The following is a 24,983-nucleotide window of genomic DNA, read 5'->3' as shown; positions in this document are numbered from 1 at the left end:
CTTTGTAAAAACTGAAATCTTTCTATACAAGCATCCAATCTCTCTGAGCCCTGGTGATAAAAATCTGGTGTTTTTCTCTAGTAAGGCACCCTGGATACTTCATATATTACCTGCAACACCTTTCAGGAATCAATAATTGAGGCTGATATTCATGATGACCTCACAAGTCTTTCAAGTATAGGATCAGACTTGTGTGGCTAAACTTATTTCCAGCACTGGTTCTGGAAACTCAGGTTCTACCTCCGAGTCCCTGGAGGAATTGTCCACAAGGCTAATCGTTTACAGCACTTTATCACAGGCATTTAAATTCAACTGAGATTTCATTTATTCAAGTCTTACCATGAAGCTCTCTCACTGTGTTACACTGATGCTCAGTATAAACAAGTGATATATTCACATGGTTCAAAATTCAAAAGGCAGTAAAAAAATATATAGTGATGAGTCTCCTCCTTACCTCTGTTTCCTGATCATCTAGTTTCCTTCCCTATAATCAGCCTATGTTTCTGTTTTTATTTTCTGTTATCTTTCAGCTATATGGCAGATACATGTAAGCATATATATGTAATATTTGTTCCTTCCTACCTCCATTTTTTTTTAATCACAAGTGATAGTGTACTGTGAAACTATCCTGTACAATTTCACTTGCTTTTTTTTTATTTAAGAGTGTGTTTTAGAGAGTGTTTCATATCAGTGCATAAAAGACTTTATCTTTTTAATGGCTGAATAATATTCATTTATGTGGCTTTTTCAAAATTTATGTCTCTGTCCCTTACTGGTGGTCCTTTAGCTTGTTTTCAGTCTTGATATTCCAGGAAATGCTATAACCAATCACCTTTGAGAGCCCTTGTAAGCTTTTAGAACTTTCTAGAAGTAGCTCCCACGTTGCTGTCTTTCAGGGGCCAAGTCCTCTCTGCACATACACTTCTGAATACAGTAGACGTTGAACTCATCTACGAGGGAGTCAAGTACGTACTGAAGGTATGCCGAACCTCATAAGGTCTGTGCTATCTCTTTTGCCTCTGTCTTTGTCAGCTTGCTTCCTTTAGGTCAGGTGATGGAGGGAAAATTTGGTTTATTGCAGGGCTGGGCATGAGTGAAATTACAGTCATTATTAGTGTCAGTAGCCTGTGTCAAAGCAGTATTTGATGAGTCTCTGAAAATATTTTCGCTGTTGTTCACCTTCACATGTGCAACCAAGAGATGAAGGAGACAGAGAACCGTCAGAGCAGGGAGATGTATCTAAGGTCCCCCTCGCCCACAGCACTAGTGCTCAGATGCCAGTGCCATGAAAATAGAGCATGGTGCTCTTTCCTCTCCAGTAGAGCTTCCCTTAACTATTTATTTATTTATTTTATTTGGCTGCTTTGGGTTTTAGTTGGAGCGTGCAGGATCTTTAACTGAGTCATGAAAGCTCTTAGTTGTGGCATATGGGATCTAATTCCCTGACCAAGGATTGAGCCTGGGCCTCCCTCACTGGGAGCTTGGAGCCTCAGCCACTGGACTACCAGGGAAGTCCCATCTGATGGAGCTTGCGCACCTCGATCTCTGAGATACTGAAATTTTGTCTGGCACTCTCCCTGGAAGGAACACACTGACTTGTCTCTTTGGTTTCTCATTTCTTACAGGTGACTCGACAGTCCCCAAACTCCTACGTGGTGATCATGAACGGCTCGTGTGTGGAAGTAGACGTGCATCGGCTGAGCGACGGTGGACTGCTCCTGTCCTATGACGGCAGCAGTTACACCACGTACATGAAGGAGGAGGTGGATAGGTGAGTGGCTCTTTGGGCTCCGTTTGCTGGTCATTGTACCAGCCTTTTCTCTCGGTAGGGCGTGTTTAACTCTTGGGGTTTGTCAAGGTCTTTTTGGGGAGTCTGTTCTAATTTTTTAAAAAATAGAACATTTACCTAATACAAATTTCAAGAGTATTAGAAGTCTTTAAAATTAAAAATAATATCTCTCCACCACTGTAGTGTGGGCAGACAATGAAAACTAAATTCCCTTTTTTATAGGCTACTACTGTTAACAGTTTCTTATATGTCTTTACTGAAATTTTGTATGCGTATATAAGTTATATATATGTACATACTGTGTTTTTCTTTTAAACATATTCACAAATAAAAGTAACCTTTAGTTCTGCATCTTATTTTTTCCTTTAACATATTGTACTCTATTCAACACCAGTCTTTGTGGTGTTGTGATAATTAAATGAATTAACACATGGAAAGGGTGTAGACCATTGCTTGGAACTTAGTAAGAGTTTGAAACATCTTAGCTATTACATCATCAGCACCTTCATGTTTTTTTTCTTCCTGCTCAATGGAGATGTCTATCCTTTTTAATGGTCAGATAATCTTCCATTATATGGATGTACCATAATTAATTTAACTTGACTATTATTGAAGGGAATTTTGGTTATTTGGCATTGTAAACAAAGATGCAATAAATGTCCTGTGTGTATGTGTACAATGAAGTTTTCAGGTTTTTTTAAGATTGACAATTTAAGATGCTTTATTAACTTAGATAACTCCCACTTATCTCCTAGGTATCGCATCACAATTGGCAATAAAACTTGTGTGTTTGAGAAGGAAAACGACCCTTCAGTGCTGCGCTCACCCTCTGCTGGGAAGTTAATCCAGTACATTGTGGAGGATGGAGGCCATGTGTTTGCTGGCCAGTGCTATGCCGAGATCGAGGTCAGGGTGGTCGTTGGGCTTCCGGGTCATGGGAGGGAAGGTGGGCAAAGAGTTGGCTGGGATGGACTAGGACTCAAGGGTAACAGAAAGGAAGTAAAAAATAGAAAGGAAAGAGTATCTGTTTGATTAGGGTTATGAACCTTAGCATTTTGTTTATTTAAAAAAATATTTTCTTTTTTTTTGTGTGTGTGTGTAATAAAGTTTTATTAAAGTATAAAGGAGATAGAGAAAGCTTCTGACATAGGCATCAGAAGGGGGCAAAAGAGTACCCCCTTTGCTAGTGTTAGCAATGGAGTTATATACTCTCCAATGAATCCAAAGAATGTCTGGAGGTTGTAAAGACCTCACCAGACCTACTCCCATAATTTACATTTTAAGATAACAGAGTTGGCTAGAAGGTTTAATCCAAAGATTGTCCTCAGGCAGGATACATCCTTGTAAAGACCAGACCTACTCCCATAATTTATGTTTTAAGATAACAGAATTAGCCAGAGGGTTTAATCCAAAGACTGTCCTCAGGCAGGATACATTATTGTTATATAATCCTAAGGAACGTAGAGGAAAAAAAGTAAAAAAGTTTGTCCTTTCTTCCTCCTTGAATATCCCAGACCTCTCTCTCCTTGGGGACCCCTAGACTTCTTATCAACCTGCCTAGGAAATGACTCTCATTCCCCCCTTTTCTTTTAGGAGAATTATGTTGCCTAGGGAAAAGGGGCGTCTTTCTCATTCCATAACTGCTTCCGAGCTGACAAGGGGCATTGTCCCTAAATTGGTGAGGCAACATATTCTCCTAATCCTCATAGTGAGGATGTCTGATCCAGGGGCTCCAAGTAATAGTTGGAGGAGGCTGTGGCACTCATAGGAGCTCGGACAACTATTTGTAAATTAAAAGCTTTTAGACGGTTAGAAAACCCCATTATACAGTTACAGATGTAAGGCAAAATAGTCATTAAACCAAGTTAAAATCAAAATGAAAAGTCACATTATGTCCATAGTTACATCAGTCCATCTTAAGGTTGTTAGATGTCATCAGTTTAAGAAGAGGCATCACATGCGATTGTTGAAGGTATTTGCAGACTTGGAGAAAGTCTTTTCCTTGAAGTGGAGATGTCCACCACGGGAAGCCTTCCACTGATGAAGAGGGGAGTGCTCCACAGACCCAGCACTTAGACCGATTGTGGAATGCTGCATAGGAGTGAGCCCAGGACAGGAAGGCATTATCTTGAGGATCAAACGGCAGACTCAGGATTTCTGGAGTCAGCAGAAGTAGGCTCACATAGATTATCAGGCCCATCATTTGGCTCGTCCAGACAATCCCATTACGGAAGCCGATCGGGAAGAAAGTGGGCCAGGGGCTTCAGTAAGCACGGAGTAAGTTGCCTCAGTATCTTGTCCTGAAGGATCCCGGACGAGCCCCCAAGATGAAAGGTTGTTGCTGAACTATCATAAGACGCGGGATTCTTGGCCTCCGGAGGAGACGAATTCAATCCGAGGCCAGAGACGAGGCTGGATCGCTCAGAGCTTTTGTGTAATAAAGTTTTATTAAAGTATAAAGAAGATAGAGAAAACTTCTGACATAGGCATCAGAAGGGGGCAAAAGAGTACCCCTAAAAAAATATTTTCTTGGCCGTGCCTTATGGCATGTGGCGTCTCAGTTCCCCCACCAGAGATGGAACCTGCGCCCCTTGCATTTGAAGCACACAGGCCTAACCACTGGACTACCAGGGAAGTCCATGAACCTTAGGATTTTCAAAACACATTAAAAGCTCATAGTTTTCCTTGGATAGATGAGGAACCTCTAGCTCTAAAGAATAGATCCTAGGCAGTGGCACTTACTGAGTGCTGGGTATTATGCCAAGTACTGGTTATGCAGAAAGATATGATAGGTGGAATGGGGCTTTGAAACAGACTTGTAGTGAAATACGAATTTTGAGAAGGCTGCACAAAGTGCAGAGGGCCACGTGCCCCAAGTCAGTATGGGGCTGGATGGGCAGTGAGAGAAGAATTCCTGAAAGCGGGGACTTTGATCTTGGCATTGGAAGATAGACAGTGATAGACCAGATGAGGCAGGCCAGGCAACGCTGTTTAAAGGTGAAGGAACAGCATGTACAAATGCACAGAAGTGAGAGCGTGTGGTGTATAGAGGGAACTACAGGTCCATATTGACATCGCTTGAGAACAGACTAAGGTTTAACGGGAAATGGCAGGCAGAGATGCTGAATGAGTCGTCAGAATTTGAGATCAGGTTAAAAAACCTTATAAAACATACTGAGAAGTTTAGACTCTCCTCAAGGCCGTTGGGGTCACTGAAGGATATGACACAGAAAAGTGATGGAATGAGATTTGGGCTCTAGAATGATTGCTTCTAGTGGCCTTATTGGAGGTGCATAACATATAAAGATGTCTATGGGGAGGTTGTTTTTTTTTTTCTTAATGTTTTTTTAAAATTTATTTGACTGCACCAAGTCTTCGTTGCGACACGCATACTCTTAGCTGTGGCATGTGGGATCTGTTTCCTTGACCTGGCCCAAACCTGGGCCCCCTGTACGGGAAGTGCAGAGTCCTCGCCCCTGGACCACCAGGGAAGTCCCTGTTGGGAGATGTCTGAATTCCTCTAAACCAGAAATGATAAGGGCCCAAACCAAAGAGTTGGCAAGACATGAAGATTTTTGAGAGAGGTTTAGACAATGCATTCGACCTGGCTTGGTAACTGGCAGATAAGGGAGATAAAGGAGTGGGAATGATCCTTAGGTTTTGGTCTGGATATCATAGATAGAGTAAGTACCTGGATCCACAGGTGTGAGGAAGATAAATTGTTCATCATTTCTCAGTATAAGACAAGTCAAAACCAACCATGGCAAAAATGGATTTAAATATTAGAAACGGGAACTATCAGTAGTTGTCATTAATCCCTAAAGCTAGGTCCTGAGAAATTTTAGTTTTCCTTGCAGGTGATGAAGATGGTAATGACCTTAACAGCCGCAGAGTCTGGCTGTATCCATTACGTCAAGCGGCCTGGAGCAGCTCTTGACCCGGGCTGTGTAATAGCCAAAATGCAACTGGACAACCCCAGCAAGGTCCAGCAGGTAAATAGGTGGATAGACACTTTTAATACTGCTCTCCAAGAGCTGGGTACACAGTAGGGGTGGTTTGGAGAGGCAAGTGATCTCAAACCTTGGTTTTCCAGTTTTTCCTTCAGCTTTTTACCCCTCATTTTATGCCTTATGCCTTTGTATTTGTGCCTTTGGTATCATGCATCTAGAATTTATGAGTTACTATGATATTAAGAATCTGTGCTTTTTCTCGTGATACTTCTCACATTGACTTCTCTCCCTGTCGCTGGGTGTGGTAAAGGGAAGTCTTCCTTTTTTTATTAATTGCTTTGACTGCATCGGGTCTGAGTTGCGGCATGCGGGCTCTTTGTTTCTGTGTGAGGGTTTCTCTCTAGCTGTGGCACACGGGCTCAGCAGTTGTTTTGCACAGGCTTAGTTGCCCCGCCACTTGTGGGATCTTAATTCCGCCTGGGTGGCTGACTGTTAACCACTGGACCACCAGGGAAGTCCCTAAAGGGAAGTCTTGATTTTACATGATGAATCTAAGTTGCAGTGGTGTGTCTGAAGGTAGTGGATGACTTGATCTCTCATTGGGGTTGACAGGCTGAGCTTCACACAGGCAGTCTGCCACAGATCCAGAGCACAGCGCTCAGAGGCGAGAAGCTCCATCGAGTGTTCCACTATGTCCTGGATAATCTGGTCAACGTGATGAACGGATACTGCCTTCCAGATCCTTTCTTTAGCAGCAGGGTATGAGTCACTTTTCGTAGGTGGGGTGGGGTAGGGAAGCAGGTGTACATCTTGGAGAATGGGTGTTCTCCAGCATAGTTTAAAATTCATACAGGGAATTTTTTTAAGAGGGAGGAAGGGAAAGCTGTTTGACCAAAATTCTGCCAGTATTAGTTGTAGGATTTGAAGTCTTTATATCCTTACTTCTTATCTCTGTCATTGACTTCACATTTAATTGGGATTTAAACCAGTGAACAATGACAATGTTAGTTGTTTATATTATAATTTCAAAGTAAGTACTGGCATACCTTGGGGATACTGCAGGTTTGGTTCCAGACCACTTCAATAAAGCGAATATTACAAGAAAGAAAATCACATGAATTTTTTGCTTTCCTAGTGCATAGAAAGGCTATGTTTACATATTGATAAAGAACCTGCCTGCCAATACAGGAGACATGAGATGTGGGTTCGATCCCTGGGTTGGGACGATCCCCTGGGGGAGGAAGTGGCAACCCACTCCAGTATTCTTGCCTGGAGAATCCCATGGGCAGAGGAACCTGGTGGGCTACAGCCCATGGGTCGCAAAGAGTCGGATATGACTGAAGTGACTTAGCAGGCACATAGTCTATTAAGTGTGTAATAGCATTACATCTAAAAAATGTACATATCTAAATTTAAAAATGTTTTCTTGTTAAAAAAGGCAAATCATCTCCTGAGCCTTTAAGGAGTTGTAATGGTTTTGCTGGTGGAGGGTTTGAAATACTGCAAGAATTACCAAAATGTGACACAGAGACATGAAGTGAGCAAAGCCGTTGGAAAAATGGTGCCAATAGACTTGCTCGACACAGGGTTTTACATGAAATCTTCAGTTTGTAAAAAAAAAAAAAACCCACAATATTTGCAACGTGTAATAAAGCAGTGCACAATAAAGTGTGGTATGCCTGTATTGTGTGGTAGTGAATTCAGACATATAATTTTGTTTGGGGGATTATGTTAATTTTGTCCAGATCCTGTTTTATTATTTCCTTCTTCTCAGGTGAAAGACTGGGTTGAACGGTTGATGAAGACCCTCAGAGACCCCTCCTTGCCTCTCCTAGAATTGCAGGATATCATGACCAGTGTCTCTGGTCGTATCCCACCCAATGTGGAGAAGTCTATCAAGAAGGAGATGGCTCAGTATGCCAGCAACATCACATCCGTCCTCTGTCAGTTTCCCAGCCAGCAGGTACTTACAGACTAACACTGTCGTTGTCTGCTGGATGCCCACACTAGAGTTCTTGCAGGAGGAGTCCTTCCTGTTTGGATCCTCCTCACTGTCTGGGTGTTGTACTTCTAAAGTTTTAAGCATTGTGCCCTTTGCAAATCTGCCTCATGATGCAAGCCCAGTAAGTTAAGTGTTGGGTGTGAAATGTAAGGTATCTGTGGTTAAGAGAAAAGCATATTGGTTGTGTACCCCATAGAGTTCTGTCCCTGGGGCTGCACCCTGATTAGAAGTATTTTTGTGATTCTAAAGCAGGCGGATATTTGTAGCTCTTTCATCAGAGACTTCCTCACTACCTCGACAGCATGCTTATTACTCTTTGCCTCTGGTCCAGACTTACATGTAGGGGTAAAGCCAGACAAGTGGGGCATTAAGCGTGTCTTGTCTGTCAGGACCTCTGGTAAGGACGCTAGTTTTTGTGATGCACTTGTTAGTTCATCTGGCAAAGGGGGAAAGAAATAGAAGTTGCTTTCTTATTTATCATGAATGAACCCCTAAACTATGCCTAGTAGCATTCAGCTGTGCTCAACATGCGAAAGATAGAAATTGTCACGTTCCAATGACGGTAATTCCAGTGGAGACACAGATGGAGGGAGCTGACACGTGGGCACAGTTGGGGGGGTGGTATGAGTCGGGAGAGCACCGCTGCCGTGTACACACTACCGTGTGGGAAGTAGATAGCTGGTGGGAAGCTGCTGCACATCTCAGGGAGCCCAGCTCGGCGCTCTGTGATGACCTAGACAGCAGAATGGGGGCAGGGGTGGGAGGGAAGCTCAAGAGGGCGGGGATATGTTTACCTGTAGCCAGTTCACTTTGTTGTACAGTAAAAATTAACACAACATTGCAGCAGTTATACTCCAGTTGAAACAAACAACAACAGGATTCCTCGTGTTGATGCTATTATGCAGGCTAATGTTTTGGGTCCCTCTGTTGAGTCGGGCTTCATTTTTCTCCTTTCTTATACTTTAGATTGCCAACATCCTAGATAGCCACGCAGCCACACTGAACCGGAAATCTGAACGGGAAGTCTTCTTCATGAACACTCAGAGCATCGTCCAGCTGGTACAGAGGTAGGTACATGGAACTCCAGCGTCCCAGACCTGCCCGTCCCCACACCTTCCTTCCTTCTCAGTAATCACAAAGAGGTTTACCTTCAGTTCACCTTAGAGAACTTAGAAAGCACCTCGTGTCTTAGAAAATACCTATGTCAACTAAATATCTTAGAGTCCTGAGCTAACTCTACTTAGCGTTTCTGATGACTTCTTTCTATTCGGCATCTTTCCATCAATTATTAAGGCATGAATCTCACTGTTTTCTTTTTTCCTTACAATTTCCCTTGAAATTTTTCTTCTGGCATAGGTCCCTCTTTGACATTTACTCTTATTAGCTCATGGGATCAACTATTGGGCTAAAGGTATCTTCACAGGACTTTTTCAACTTTAAGATATTCATAAAATTTTCAGATTTCCCTTAGCCATTTCAAGGGTGTGGTGATCATTTCTGCTTAGCAATGGGGGACTGAACCAGCGTGTTGTTGGGTAGGGCTATCAAGTGGTTTTGGTCTTGTTTTCTCTCTCTCTCTTTTTTGTCTCCGTTTCTTTATAAGAAAAAAAGTCTTGTCTGTGGCCACATTTCTTTTAGACTTGGATTTATGTTACTTATTTATTATTTTTGGTGGTGCTGTGCTGTCGTCACTGTGCACAGACTCTCTAACTGTCGTGAGCAAGGGCTTTTCTCTAGCTGCGGGCGACACGAGCTGCTTACGGCGGTGGATTCTCCTGCGGAGCTCGGGCTGTCAGGCGTGTGGGCTCAGTAGTTGTGGCGCACAAGCTTAGCTGCCCCATGGCACGTGGGTTCCTCCCAGAGCAGGGATCGAACCTGCGTCGCCTGCAGTGGCAGGCAGATTCTCAGCCACGGGACCACCAGGGAAGCCGGCTTGAGTTTAAATTGACCTGGTTAATTGATTCTAGACTGGCTCCTGTCCTGTCCTATATACACAGGGAAAGCCGTTCTGTAGGAAGCCTAGTAAGTCCTGAGCCTTGGGTTTATTATTTCATGGTTGGTTATTTAACGGTGTTAGCCTGTCAGGATTTTCTTCTAGACTTGAATTTATCTTATTTATTTATACCTTCCTCTGTTTGCCTAGGTACCGCAGTGGCATCCGAGGACACATGAAGGCTGTGGTGATGGACCTGCTGCGGCAGTACCTGCGAGTAGAGACACAGTTCCAGAACGGTAAGCTCCTTCCCGAGGCTCTGTACCCGAGACCGCCTCCTTCCCGAGGCTCTGTACCCGAGACCGCCTCCTTCCCGAGGCTCTGTACCCGAGACCGCCTCCTTCCCGAGGCTCTGTACCCGAGACCGTCTCCTTCCTGAGGCTCTGTACCTGAGAACGTCTCCTTCCAGGGCTGAGCGACAGCTGAGCCAGTCCATCCTGTCACCAGCACTTGACATGGACAGCCCTGTTCCTCCTTTCACCAGTCCGTTAAAAACTAAACTGCTCTGTCCCACTAGCACCAAAGAAAGAACAACAAAACACAACTTGATGAGACTGTAAATCGGTGTGCTTCTGCGAGAGGGCTGAGAGAATTTCTCTAGTAGAGATTAGCATTCCCCATTGGCCTCTTCTTGACCTTGTATAGTGAGGGTTACTTGAGTCAGACCAGGCTGAAATTGAGAAAGCCTATCTGAAGAGCTTGCCTCTCAGCAGCTCATCCATGGAATGAACCACAGGCATCTGAAAAAGGCTCAGATTTTCCAGTGCTTTTCAGTGTATCGTTTAGGTGGAATTTATCCATCATTCTCTATAGCGTCACTAAATGACTTACTAAGTCTCAAACACCATGGCTAAGATTTTAAAGCTACATACTGTGGACACTGCTTTCTGCCACAAGATGGCAGTGAAACACCATATGATTTGAAAGATTGCCTCTTGCTGCTCTTGGCTCTGTTTTGCTCACTTTTCCATCCTTAAAGGATGACTCTGCCACTCATGACAAGCAGAAATACTCAAGTAAATATTGCAAACTGGATCTGGCAGTGTGTAAAATAATCCGTCACAACCCAGTTGTCTTTATCCCACTAGTGTAAGCTTGATTAATATGTGAATCATTTATCATGTAATGCATAAAAAGAGGAAAAAACATGGCCATCATCTTAAGATATGGATGATAAAAGCATTTGACAAAATTGACTATCCATTCATGATAAGTCCTTGGCCAACTGAGAATGAAATGGTACTCTTTATCATGTAAAGTTCTCCTACCAAAAAATCTATAGGATACATCATACATAGTGGTAAAATGTTGAAAGCAATCTCTTTAAGATTAAGACAAGAATGCCTGCCATCATTACTGCTCTTCAGCATCTTACTGGATATCCCAGCTGCTTTTGTAAGGCAAGAAAAAGAACAAAAAATTATGAGGAGTGGAGTAAAGGTGTATGGATAGGAGTACAGAAATAAATCAGCCACTATTATATATGACATGAGGTCTACTCGGAAAGCCTCAAAGTATCCACATGTTTATTATTAGGATTATTTAAAATCTAGCAAAGTTGCTGGATACAAAAGTCAGTATATGGGGCTTCCCTGGTAGGTCGGTGGTAAAGAATCTGCCTGCCAACGTGGGAGACAAGGTTCGATCCCTGGTCTGGAAAGATCTCATGTGCCACAGAGTAACGAAGCCCATGCGCCATGACCACTTAGCCCACCCACGGCAACTCCTGAAGCCCACCCACCCTAGAGCCCGTGCTCTCCACAAGAGAAGCCACCACAGTGAAAAGCCTACACACCACAGCTAGAGAGTAGCACCTGCTCTCTGCAGCTAGAGAAAAAAGCTTGAGCCACAGCAAAGACCCAGCACAGCCAAAATAAATTAATTAATTAAATAAATTTAAAAAGTCAGTATACAAAATTAAAATTTTATGGTATAATAGCTGTTTAGAAAAATATTCCATTTGAAATAGCAACCCAAAATATGAAATTCTGAGGAATAAGTCTAACAAAAAAATGTGCAACCTTTTTTGGGGAAAGTTGTAATCAGTAGAAATAATAAAGAAGAAGATCATGGCCTTGGATTGGAATATATATATTTGCAAAGTGTTAATTCTCCCTGAGTTCATCTGTAGATTCATTGACTTTCCAATAAAAATCTTACTAGTGTATTTCTATGGAATTTGTCAGGCTAGTTCTATAATTCACATGAAAGAAAGGTAACCAAGATTCTTCTAAAGAAATACACTGTGGAGATATTTGTCCAGTTAAATATCAAGATTTGAGATAAAACCATATTAATGAAGAGATTGTGATATTGGTGTTAGGACAGATTAATAGAACAATGGAACATTGGCTCTCTTAACCCAGAGGCAGATATATGAAAAATTACTTTACAACAGGGCAGGTGTTGTAAGTCATGGGAAAGGATAGTTTGCTACTGGGTAATGGATAATTCATTTGCCACCACCCCCAGCCTCCAAAAAAAGATTCCTAGCCTAGACAAGATGCCCCCAAATCGATTCCAGATTAATTTAAAACTTAAACACATGCTAAAGGGGCAAAGCTACTCAGTTTTTAGGAGAATATCGTTATGACCTCAGGACCAAGAAGATTTTGTCACATACAACCAGAAGGAACAAACTATAAAGGAGAAGGATAAATAGCTTGACCTCACTTAAGAGACTGAACTGAACTGAAGAACTTCTGTTCATGAAATGATCCCATAAAAAGACTTTGAAAATACAAGCCATAAAGTGGAGGAAGATATTTACAAATCATAACAACTGAGAAAGGATTAGAATCTATAGAGCACTGCCTCGAGTCAATAAGTAAAAGACGACCTAATAGAAAAATATGCAAAAGATAAAAAAAAGATAATTTGCAGAAGAGAAAGCAAAAATGATCACACCCAAATGATTAATGAAAAGATGTTAGATCTTTTACTAATTAGATAGCTATGAACCAAAACCACAGTAAGATTGGCAAAAATTTAAAATTCACATCATCTTCCACCACTTCTGCAAGTAAAAGTGCAAATTGTTACAACCACTTTGGAAAACAGCTCATCAGTACATAATGGAGTTGAACTTATTTATATTCTTCAACCAACCAATTCCACTCTTAGATGATATGCTCTAGATAAACTGTTACACATGTTTATTAAGGAGACATATACAGGACTGTTGGTGGCAAAAAAAGACTGGAAGCAACCCAAATATACACAAGTTGAATAGACAATTGAATTCTAGTGTATTCCTACAATGGATTAGTCTATAGCAGTGAAAATGGAACAAAGATGAATCTCCAAAACATAATGGTGAGGGAAATAAACAAGTTACAGAAGGATCCAAACACAATGATTCCATTGTTATCAAGTTGAAAACAGGTAAAGTGAATATATACATACATGGATACATATATATATATACACACACACACATTTGTGATAAATGTAAAGAAGAGCAAAAGAATGATTAACATAAAATTCAGTTTAGTGGTTATCTTTGAGGAGGAGCACATAGAACCTTCAAAGATACTAAAAATGTTCTGTTAGATGGTAGTTAATTGGGTGTTTATTCTTCTGAATGTATATTTCACAATTAAAAGTTTTTCTAAAAGAGGCACTTGGTATCATTGCTTTCTTTCTGCTTAGTGTCTCCACTGCCTCTCCCCTGGGTAAATGTTCTTCGTATTTCCCCTGGCCCTAGTAATTTCCATTACCAAGATACATTTCTGTTGTCACTTTAAGTCTTAGGAGAAATATGAATTTATATAGGATAACCAACAGCTTCCATTTTGTCCCAATTGGATCTTTAATGAAATTGGCAGCTCTCTAAATATTGAAGTTCACTGTTTTTCAAATATATTTAGTTTGATTTTGAAAAAAGTCTTATGTCAGTCACTAATATTTAAAACAGATAAGGGACCTTCCCTTGTGGTCCAGCAGTTAAGGCTTTGCTTTTCAATGCAGAGCGTGTGGGTTTGATCCCGGTTTGGGGAGCTAAGATTCACATACCTCAGGTCCAAAAAAACCCAAAACATTAAATAGAAGCAATATTGTAACAAATTCAATAAAGACTTTAAAAATGGTCCACATCAAAATAATCTTAAAAAAACAACAACAACAGATACAAGCGGAGTTGCCTTGGTTGATTGTGCTTTACGTTCTAGGAATCCATGGCAGTGCAGTTTGAATGCCACTGTTCCCGTTTGTAACTTAACATGCAGTCTCAACTAAGTGATAATCCTTTAGTATTTCCATGATTTCACAAAAACTCTGACCCTTGAGACTATTCAGATGCTCATTCTCCTTTACTTGTAAATTTAATTCTGAGGTAAGCTGTTTTCTAAAGAACTGAATATTACTTACATCCCATGTTAGAAGTCACTAAGGTACACCTGAGGCTTATGCTTCTGTTACAAAACATAGCCCTGTAAGTGAGAACTAACCTGCCCCTGGTGGCCTTGTGAAAGGCCAGTGAAAATATGCATAACTGTACTCTCCCTACGGACCTTTTATCTTCATTCAGGGTTCTCCCTGATCTGTGCCTTAGTTTGGATTTGGAATTCCTAGGCATTGCTTAACTACTTTGTGGAAAATGTTGATTCCAGAGGAAGCAGCCATCCTTCTTGTGGATACTGATAAGTTTGGGTGTTTTAGTTTTGAACTAAAACCATGCCTTCTAGTTGGGGTGAAACAGTTTCAGTGAGTCAAGCATGGAACCAGAATCTCTAGCTGGGGTTTAATGGTGTTGACATTTCTTTTTAAGTAGCCGAACCCTCTCTTCTAAGGAAACCATGTTGTTCAGGTCGTGTGCTCAGTCTTGTCAAACTCTTTGCAGCCCCATGGATGTAGCCCACCAGGGTCCTGTGTCCAGGAAATTCTCCAGGCAAGAATACTGAAGTGGGTAGCCATTTCCTACTTCGGAGGATCTTCCCAACCCAGGGATCAAACCCATGTCTCTTGAGGATTGTCTCTTGTGGATTCTTTACCACTAGTGCCACCTGGGAAGCCCAAGGAAATCATTGCAGGAAGCTAAATAAGAGAGTTTAGAGTAAGGCTGGTGGGGGGGGGCGGTGGATCTCAGGCCCTAAGACACACCTTCCCCACCTGTCAAATTTTTTAAATGAAAATAAGACTTAGAGAGGTAAAGTGATTTGCCCAGGAGCCCATCACAATTTGATAACAGAGCTAAGCTTTGAGCCCAGGGCTTTTATACCAGATTAACTGACTCCTAGCCCAGAGTTGTTCTTAATAAACCACACTGCCAATTTTATCGAAATCTAAGAAAATTCTCAAGATGTTTCTTCTCACTGCTTATTAATTTTCTAAATAGCATGTAAATGTGAACGTGCATACGTGGTGGTGACCACTTCTTTTTGCTGCTTGTAGGTCACTATGACAAATGTGTGTTCGCCCTCCGGGAGGAGAACAAAAGTGATATGAACACTGTACTGAACTACATCTTCTCTCATGCTCAAGTCACCAAGAAGAATCTTCTGGTCACCATGCTTATCGTGAGTACCATTTTTTAGAACCTGTAAGGATGGTTGATGATGTGAAAAAAAGTGTTTCTCCCTGTGATGGCTATGGTCAGAGGAACAGCTCCTGTCTTATGTGATTCTGGGATGAGTGGGGCTTGGGTTGTGGGTTAATAGTTTCTCACGCCCATCTTTGTCCTTGACCTGAAGGAACCTGCTCCAGTTGGGAAAGAATTGTTCTGCCAGTTATTCATATCATTTTTTTAAATTAATTTATTTTTTAATTGAAGGATAATCACTTTATAGAATTTTGTTGTTTTCTGTCAAACCTCAACATGAATCAGCCATAGGTATATATATATATATCCCCTCCCTTTTGAACCTCCCTCCTGTCTCCCTCCCCATCCCACCCTTCTAGGTTGATAGAGTCCCTGTTTGAGTTTCCTGAGACACACAGCAAATTCCTGTTGGCTATCTATTTTACATATGGTATTGTAAGTTTCCATGTTACTCTTTACACACATCTCACCCTCTCCTCTGCTCTCCCCATGTCCATAAGTCTATTCTCTATGTCTGTTTCTCCACTGCTGCCTTGTAAATAAATTCTTCAGTACCATTTTTCTAGATTCTGTATATATGCGTTAGAATATGATATTTTTCTTTCTGACTTACTTCACTCTGTATAATAGGCTCTAGGTTCATCCACCTCATTAGAACTGATTCAAACGCATTCCTTTTTATGGCTGAGTAATATTACATCGTGTATATGTACCACAACTTTATTCATTCATCTATCGATGGACATCTAGGTTGCTTCCATGTTCTAGCTATTGTAAATAGTGCTGCAATGAACAGTGGAATACATGTGTCTTTTTCAGTTTTGGTTTCCTCAGGGGATATGCCTAGGAGTGGGATTGCTGGGTCATATGGTGGTTTTATTCCTAGTTTTGTAAGGAATCTCCATACCGTCTTCCATAGTGGCTGTATCAATTTGCATTCCCACCAGTGGTGCAAGAACATTCCCTTTTCTCCACCCCTTCTCCAGCACTTATTGTTTGTAGACTTTTTGATGATGGCCATTCTGACTGGTGTGAGGTGGTATCTCATTGTGGTTTTGATTTGCATTTCGCTAATAATGAGTGATGTTGAGCATCTTTTCATGTGTTTGTTAGCCATCTGTATGTCTTCTTTGAGGAAATGTCTGTTTAGGTCTTCTTCCCACTTTTTGATTGGGCTGTTTGTTTTTCTCGTATTGAGTTTTATGAGCTGCTTGTATATTTTGGAAATTAATCCTTTGTCAATTGTTTCAGTTGCTATTATTTTCTCCCATTCTGAGGGTTGTCTTTTCACCTTGCTTATAGTTTGCTTTGCTGTGCAAAAGCTTTTAAGTTTAATCAGGTCCCACTTGTTTACTTTTGCTTTTATTTCCGTTACTCTAGAAGGTGGGTCATAGAGAATCTGCTTTGATTTATGTCATTGGGTGTTCTGCCTGTGTTTTCCTCTAAGAGTTTTATAGTTTCTGATCTTACATTTAGGTCTTTAATCCATTTTGAATTTATCTTTGTGTGTGGTGTTAAGAAATGTTCTAGTTTCATTCTTTTACATGTAGCTGTCCAGTTTTCCGAGCACCATTTATTGAAGAGGCTTATTCATATCATCTTACTCAAGAACTCAAAGCCCTTGACTTTACTTAAAGTTGCCTCATGTTTCCCCATTCCTGTTGTCACTCATGACAGGAGCTTTAAAATGGATTCTTATCTAGCCATTATTGTTGTTTAGTTGCTAAGTCATGTCTGACCCTTTTATGACCTCAGGGATTGTAGCCCACCAGGCTCTTCTGTCCATGGGATTTCCCAGGCAAGAATACTAGAGTGGGTTGCCATTTCCTTCTCCAGTTGGAAGGAGGATTCTTTACCACTGAGCCACCAAGGGAAGCCCTATCTAGCCAGTGTACTGTCCCATTATAACTTTTGTTTGTTCTATGAATGTCAGCAATGGCTCTCATATCCAAAACTTAATAACAAAAAACAACTGTTAGAAGTCTAGTACTGTTCCTCCCTGACTCAAAAAACACTTAAGTTTATTCCTCATCTTCTTTGATCCCCCTTTCTATCTTATTTATATGGACGTCTAAGCTCAGATTGTTGTATTGGTAGTAGATACATGCTTTTGTCTCCATAACTCAGTAATTTGAGGATTAGTAGAAAGAGGCAATGAGAAGTGAGACTAGTAAACATGAGTGGGACTGATGTACATTTGACCAGTGGGTAGAATTTTTGTGGGCTTAAGGATTTTTAAAGATGATTTGTAAGTTCTCCACTCGCCAGTTTTTCTGGCTCATTCTAGGAATCAGAGGACAATAGGACTAGTCTTCAAAACCTCCCCCCACCAGTCCCATTCCACAAACAATTTCCCACTCCATGAACAATTAATTGCCTTGCTGCTACATATTTGTGTTTTGGGGAGATTATATTACCTTTTTGCTCCTGTGGTTTTCTTTCTTGCCTTTTTGTGGGATTGGCATTCTTGGAACCTTAATTCCATCCTTTCTTCTTGGAGGAAAAAAAACTATACATCTTCTGCTATATTTTATTTCATGGTTCAGAGTGAAAGGAAACTATCTACTTCACATCTCTGGTTAACAATAGTGCCACTCTCTCAGTTATCTGCCTAGGTGGTTAACTCTGGAGGATATAACATTTTTTAGAAATAGCCACTTTAAAAAATATGTAATCATAGGGAGAGTTCATTACCTTTGCTACCCTAGAATGGCTAGACGGTGGGGAAACCAGCAGATGCATTTGAAAGGAAAAAAAAATATCAGCACAATGTAATATTTCAGCTTCTCCAAGTGATGGGTTTCAGCAAAGGAGATATTACCTTTGGCAACCTGCTGATTTTCTTTCTCTCAATTGGAAGGAGGAAGAAACCTCTGACTAATTAGATTTTTTTCTTAAATTTTAATAAAAAGAATTGCTAATTCTCCTTTGGTTAAAGCCAAGACTTTTCTGGCAGGAAAAGGCAATGATGAGGATGTGGAAGAATCTGTCAGTTTGGACCTAAAAATGGGGTAGAATTTGCCCTGTTAGGAAGCTAATTGTAGTGAGTTTTCATGTTATTATGATTACCTTTTTAAGGACTTAACAGTTTTTCTGCACTAAAAATAGACCAAAGCCCAGAAACCTTGGAGCAGCAGAAGAGTAATGATTGTCCAAGACTGTCGCTGGGTTTCTTAAATTCTAATTTGTAAGATATAGGGGCTCGGCTCGCTCCTTTTGCGGAGTGATTGTAAGTAACGCTTGCCTTAAGAATCTCATTATTGGAACACGGAGCCATATTTCCTCAGAGAATTCTGGAGTAGCTTTGAGCCGGGGCTGTTCATTTCTCAAGTAATCACGCTGGTGTGATGGAGAGAGAAAATGGCAGCTGTTCGGAGCTCAGGCCTTCAATTTTCTTCAGAGTCCAGTCACTCAAGTGTGTAATTACACGGGGGGTGCTGCAGAGGCGTTGGGCGCTGTCAGAGAGCTGGTTGAGGCTGTGCTTTCTGCTTTTGCCAGTCAGGGCAGGCAGGAGCCAATGGGACTCTGGCTTGCTGCTAGTTCTTTCCTTCCCCCACCTTGTCATCCCGATTCCTTCTTACCTGCGTGGATGGTACCCAAACTTTCTTTCCAACAGGCCGAGCTCTTTGGAGAAAAGAGTCGTTTGTTTAGTGTTTTGATGTAGATGAATAGGAAGAAGAGGAGGAGGAGGGGGAGGAGGGGTGGAGAGGGGGAGGGGGAGGGGGGCGCAGGGAGGAGGGAGAGGGAAGGGGAGGGGGAAGGAGGAGGAAGGTTGAAGATGTGAACCAGAAAGATGGATTCTTCCTTTTCTTTCTTTTGGCATTTCACATTTGTCTTTAAAAAAATACAACAAAAGAAAACTTGGTAAACATCTGTAGGCTTTTATATCATTAAATTGCTTTTGAAATATCAGTTATTTTGACCTCGTCCCAGAGATTTGGAAAACAAGAAGTTAATTGCTGTCACTGAGCTGAGGATCGGCTAGCAGTGACTTGGGGAGCAGGGACGAAGGCTGGAACAGGGCTGCTTTCCAATCTGCCTTCTTTTGGGGGGGGTGTCCGGTCCCCCACCCCACATCTACATTAGTGGAGGGGAGTGGCTGGTAAAAGCCATTTCAGCTGTTCGGATTACTCTCTCTGATGGCTATCACCTGGCTATGGCAGCGTTCCATTCCCCCAGCTTGCATTCTCTGCTGGATCCCCTTTCTTTGCTTACCTTGGCTTCCTGATCGATGGTTATACGCCCAGCCTTCCCATCTTTGCTTTCTAGAAGTAGGGCTGTCGATGGTGTGCTTTGCTGAACTAGATGATGATGTCTGGGCCTTCTGAACCTAGAGGGTGGGAATCAAGAAGGTCAAGCCTCTGAGAATCAGTGTTGCAGAATGTGTGCCGCTCCGAGGAAGCCACCCTGCCTTCCAGGTGGTGGCATCACTTGCCTCATTGTCTCACTAGCAAATTTCGTCCAATCTTTCGCTGTATCTGGAGAGCAAAATATCAAGTAAAATGTAAAGAGTCTTGTCCAGTTTTCTCCATGTGGAGGAACATTGTGCCACATCGAAAACAAAGGAAGTTTATTTTTTGAAAGCTCTTATTTCTTAATTTTATAGGAAAACGCTTAGGACATTGTTTATGTTTGCTCAGAGATGTTTGAGGGACTTTTTAAGCAAATTTTGTGCTGATGAAAAGGATCAACCTCTTCACAGCTCTAGATGTATGACTATGTGTCTTGTACCCACCTTGATTCTGAGTAGTCTTCCCTCACTACTTCTGTCTTATTTCTGGTGTGGTCCACATGAATGTGTTACGGCCCATGCTTTGCTAGGAGTAGTGGCATGCCTATGAGCCTCTGATTTGGTTTAGACTGTGCTGTGCTTAATCGCTAAGTCATATCTGACTCTTGGCGACCCCAAAGACTGTAGCCCGCCAGGCTCCTCTGTCCACAGGGATTCTCCAGGTAAGAATACTGGAGTGGGTTGCCATGCCCTCTTCCAGGGCATCGTCCCAACCAAGGGATCAAAGCCAGATCTCCTGCATTGCAGGCGGATTCTCTACCAACTGAACCACCAGGGAAGCCCAGAGCATTTAAACACCCTTCCATCCTTCTCAACATAACAGCAAATAATTTTGTCTGATATATAATAAAGGAGAAAGTCTTTCTCAGTAAACCCAGGTTTACTGAATAAGGGTGATATTAGCATTTCTTGTTAAACCTGCCCCACAGCATTTTTGAGCTGGTGAGAAGTTGCTGAATGGCACAGGGACCCCAGCCTGGTGCTCTGTGATGACCTAGAGGGGTTAGCATGGAGGAGGGGAGGGAGACTTAAGAGGGAGGGGATATACATATAATTATGACTGAATTGTGTTGTTGTATGGCAGAAACCAAAGCAACATTGTAAAGCAGTGTTCCTCCAATTAAAGAATTTTAAAAACATCTAGCTGTGACCAGAAGAAGTTGCCAGTCCATTTTTGGTTTGGGGATTATTGCCTCACCCATCTGGACAGTAGTTAATGCGTCGAGAACATTACCCATTACATCACATTCTTCTCGTTTTGAATTGCCTTCAGATCTTAGGATGTGAGGATCAGGTTGGCTGTGTGGAGCTCTCCTGGAAGTCAGCTGCATAATTTTGGCAAAAGTTTTGACATTTAAGCATGCTTGTTATAGTTCTGCAAATCTGAGCTATTCCTTGCGATTAGCTGCCACCCAGGTTAAGCTTGAAAACAAGAAATAAGTGTGTGCTACCACCCTTAACCATTACTAAATAATTTTCATCTTGGCTTGCAGATTTATGCAGGTAAGCCCCAAACCAGGAGGTAGGCTCGTTAAATGAACCTGCCTCTCTACATTGAGGAAACACATGCTGACGCCATCACCCTTTAGCGTTAACTGTCACAGAATGTTCAGCAGAGTCAGATGGGGATGCTGGGCTGTCCAGTGGCCCACAGGACACCTGTCTCTAGGCCAGGGGCCCGTAAACTTCCTCTTGGAGGTTTATGTCTTAGGATGGGTGGTTCTGGTAACTGAGTCACCTTCCATCCCTCATGGTTTCTTTCAGGACCTGAACTCTGTGTGGAGGCTAAGGACAGGAGAGGATTGAGAAGATTGCTCTCCAAGACAATCTTCTATTGCCAGTCTTTTCCTAAGTTCTAGTGATGACGATGGAGAAAATAATACACGAGTGCAAAATTTTCAAGTCACAATAATTTTTTTATTTTTAATTTTTTCTCTTTTATTTTTTAAATTATGAAAGTATGATAACACATTTACAAGAGACTTGGAATATACAGAACAAAGTCACATATAGTTCTGCTATATGTTACAATTATTTTTTTTAAGTAGATAAATTAAGCTTTTCAGTTGGAGTTTCAATATCAAACTCTCAAAAATGAATAGAATGAACATACAGAAAAGTAGAAGGATATAGTAGTCAAGGCATGATAAATTAATGGAAGTAGTGGTTTATTCATACTGTGTTTGATATTTCATATTCCAGAAAGGTCTGGTTTCTGCACTTTATCACTGGGAGCCCAGGAAGATTGTCAGTTGGTGATCGTGAATGAATAATTACTTCCCTATTATTTTTTTCTAACCTCCATAGTTCACTTTTCTTACAGAAAGCAAGCTTCTCTACCCCCGTTCTTACCCCCCTCTCTCATGGTAGAAAGAAGAAATGAAAAGGTTTTAAGTAGTTTTGTGTGTGTGTGCTTTAGTTAGAATGTGATCTGTAGTTATACAAGCTGGTAACTCCATTTTTATTTGATTATTTTAATGTAATCTGGAAAGGTAAACCTGGATTTCCTTTGGAGGGAAACCAGTCCATATCAAGTCCGATATAGGTTGAGTAGGTGGCTGGTGTTTCTATTTTGTTGCGCTGACTTTTATTGTTGGCTTGTGCTTGTTTTTGTTGTATTGAGAGTTTAGCCTGGCTTTTTGCAGAGTGGGCTTCCCTGGTGGATAGCTGAGTCTGTTACCCAGGACATTGCTCAGGTTTTGGGATCTTTCAGAGGGTAGTTCTGAAGACTGGAGTAAGTACCTCAGAAAGGATTATCTTTCTTAGGTAAACAGGGATTTAGGTAGGAAAAGCTTATCTTGTTTTCCTTACCCACTGTTATCTCTTTCCTTCTGTTTTGTTATAGTCTTTTTGCTGGTGATTTTATTAATTTTGTTTGTTTCTTGGCCTCACTGTGCAGCTTGCAGGATCCCAGTTCCCCAGAAAAGAAAAGAAAGTGAAGTCACTCAGTCGTGTCCGACCTTTGTGACCCCATGGACTGTAGCCTATCAGGCTTCTCCATTCATGGGACTTTCCAGGCAAGAATAGTGGAGTGGGTTGCCATTTCTTTCTGCAGAGGATCTTCCCGACCCATGGATCGAACCCAGGTCTCCCGCACTGTGGCAGCCGCTTTACCCTCTGAGCCACCAGTGAAGCCAGGAGTCAAATCTGGGCCCTCAGCAATGAAAGCACGGAGTCCTAACCATTAGGCTGCCAGGGGGTTCCATTGCTGGTGATTTTGTATATTCCCTTGAAATTCTGTTATGCTCCTGAGTTCTCAGTAAAAGATGAGACTTCGTTATATTTTCTCCCTGCTCTTTCTTTTGTGCCCTGGGATGGGAAGAACAGGTCCTTCAGTCTGTGACCATATGCTCAACCAAGCCCTGAATTTACAGTCACTTCTTCTTCCACCCAGGTGAGTGCATCAGTTCAGTTCAGTTGCTCAGTCGTGTCCGACTCTTTGCGACCCCACGGACTGCAACACGCCAGGCTTCCCTGTCCATCACCAACTCCCGGTGCTTACGCAAAGTCATGTTCGTTGAGTCGGTGATGTCATCCAACCATCTCATCTTCTATTGTCCCTTTCTCCTCCCACCTTCGATTTTTCCCAGCTTCAGGGTCTTCTCCAGTGAGTCAGTTCTTCACGTCAGGTGGCCAAAGTATTGGAGTTTCAGTTTTAGCATCAATCCTTCCAATGAGTATTCAGGACTGATTTCCTTTAGGATGGACTGGTTGGATTTCCTTGCAGTCCAGGCGACTCTCAAGAGTCTTCTCCAATACCACAGTTCAAAAACATTAATTCTGCAGTGCTTAGCTTTCTTTTTAGTCCAGCTCTCACATCCATGGGTGACTACTGGAAAAACCATAGCTTTGACTAGACGGACCTTTGTTGGCGTGGGTGAAAACAATACTTGTACTTCCTTAACTGTAAATACCATCACGTGGTTTACTGCTCTGGAGCAGACCTCTGGCCGTGGACTGGGGAACCAGAAAATATTTCCTGCTTTAAAATGTTTGAGAGACTGTCTTTCCAGCGTGTTAGCGTTGAGTACTCCAAAACTGTTTACCCTGTGATGTGGAAGGTGGTAGGGATTGCAGAAACAGTGCCTGGGGAAGTGTGTGTCTGCCCCAGAGCCCCACACTTGTACCTGTACTGCTGTGGTGAAGGACTATAAGGAGGGTCCCTGAGATGGGGAAGGTTAAAGATGAAACGGAGATTCCTTAAGAAAAAGGCAATAATTGAGAAAGGGGAAAGGTTAAAGGCAGCAACAGGAAGCCATTTAGGATCTGGCTGTCATTCATGTCCTGTTTGATAGTGGGGTGAGGGAGAATATATAAAAAAAAGACTAACATATAAAGGCACTTATTTCAAACTCCAAGTAGAGGGAGCTATGTGATGTGGTGTTACAAACTACTGTTACTGATTGCTCTGTAAATTTCAAGAATGATGGGCATTTATAAAAACTGCATCTGCAGTTTTTTTTTCAGTTTAGATGAAAATTACATGGACAGTGGGTGAATTTAGGGAATAAATTGATACTGCATTGGAGAAGAAATACGTTTTCTCAAAATATGATAGAGATTTTTTTTCTTAAAATTTTTTAATTTTTTGGAGACTAAGGACCCAGTCCTGAATTACACCATGGATCACATAGTAGGAGCTTGGTTTTCCCCTCTAATGCATCTAAGGATTCACCATGTTTAGATCTCATGGAATGGTTCTTGGTACAGCAGGAGGATACATGATTTGGGGTATAGAATTGTCAGCGTGTGTTTGTAAATGAATAATTTGTGCTTATGTTTCTGTTCTGTGCCCTCCTGGGATGCTGAACATTTGGTTTGTGAAATGAAAACCACCAGGAGTGGTTCCTTTTGCCTTATTCTTCCTTCTTTCCAAAAGTAGAAGAGGGACCAAGAAAGCTTTTAGGCCTTGTATTATTTAAAACCTCTTCAAACTTTGAGACATCATCTGTTATTTTTTTACCCAGAATCCCTTGTTACTTTTTAGTGGTCTCTGATCACTTCTTCTGCGTGTTTGAAGTATAGTGTTGGTTCATAAAGAAATGCATTAGGAATTTTGAGTCTGATTTGCTGAGGGCCTTGGGCTTCTCCTTGGCAGCAGCTTCCTCTGGGATCTCTTTATCACACTGTTTAGGATAAAGGTAACAGGATGTTTGCATCTTAGGAATCCAGCTCTCTTTACTTTGTTTTTATTTCCTTGTCCCAATTCAAAGTTCTCACCACCTCAGTTCTTGTTTTTTAAGCTTCTTATTTTGTACTGTGGTATAGCCAATTTAGGGCTTCCCAAGTGGCACTAGTGGTAAAGAACCCACCTGCCAACACAAGAGACATAAGAGATGTGGGTTCGATCCCTGGGTTGAGAAGATCCCCTGGAGGAGGGAATGGCAACCCACACCAGTATTCTTGCCTGGAGAATCCC

General features: G+C 41.7%; 1 protein-coding gene across 7 annotated transcripts in view; it reads left to right on the top strand.

The window, feature by feature from the left end:
- Nucleotides 1-24,983, top strand: part of ACACA (acetyl-CoA carboxylase alpha) — a 276,125-nt gene that overhangs the window by 120,724 nt on the left and 130,418 nt on the right. For all 7 annotated transcript variants that reach the window (XM_043902905.1, XM_043902907.1, XM_043902908.1 and 4 more), the window contains 9 exons: nt 897-978; nt 1,626-1,771; nt 2,545-2,695; nt 5,647-5,781; nt 6,352-6,498; nt 7,514-7,702; nt 8,708-8,808; nt 9,885-9,973; nt 15,126-15,250. In XM_043902905.1, coding sequence (XP_043758840.1) covers nt 897-978; nt 1,626-1,771; nt 2,545-2,695; nt 5,647-5,781; nt 6,352-6,498; nt 7,514-7,702; nt 8,708-8,808; nt 9,885-9,973; nt 15,126-15,250 — 1,165 coding nt within the window. The remainder of the gene's footprint in view (nt 1-896; nt 979-1,625; nt 1,772-2,544; nt 2,696-5,646; nt 5,782-6,351; nt 6,499-7,513; nt 7,703-8,707; nt 8,809-9,884; nt 9,974-15,125; nt 15,251-24,983) is intronic.

This window comes from Cervus elaphus, chromosome 5, assembly GCF_910594005.1.
Source record: "Cervus elaphus chromosome 5, mCerEla1.1, whole genome shotgun sequence".
Lineage (NCBI taxonomy): Eukaryota > Metazoa > Chordata > Mammalia > Artiodactyla > Cervidae > Cervus > Cervus elaphus.
The sequence above is the reverse complement of the archived record's forward strand: the minus strand, read 5'-3'. Positions and strand labels throughout refer to the sequence as shown.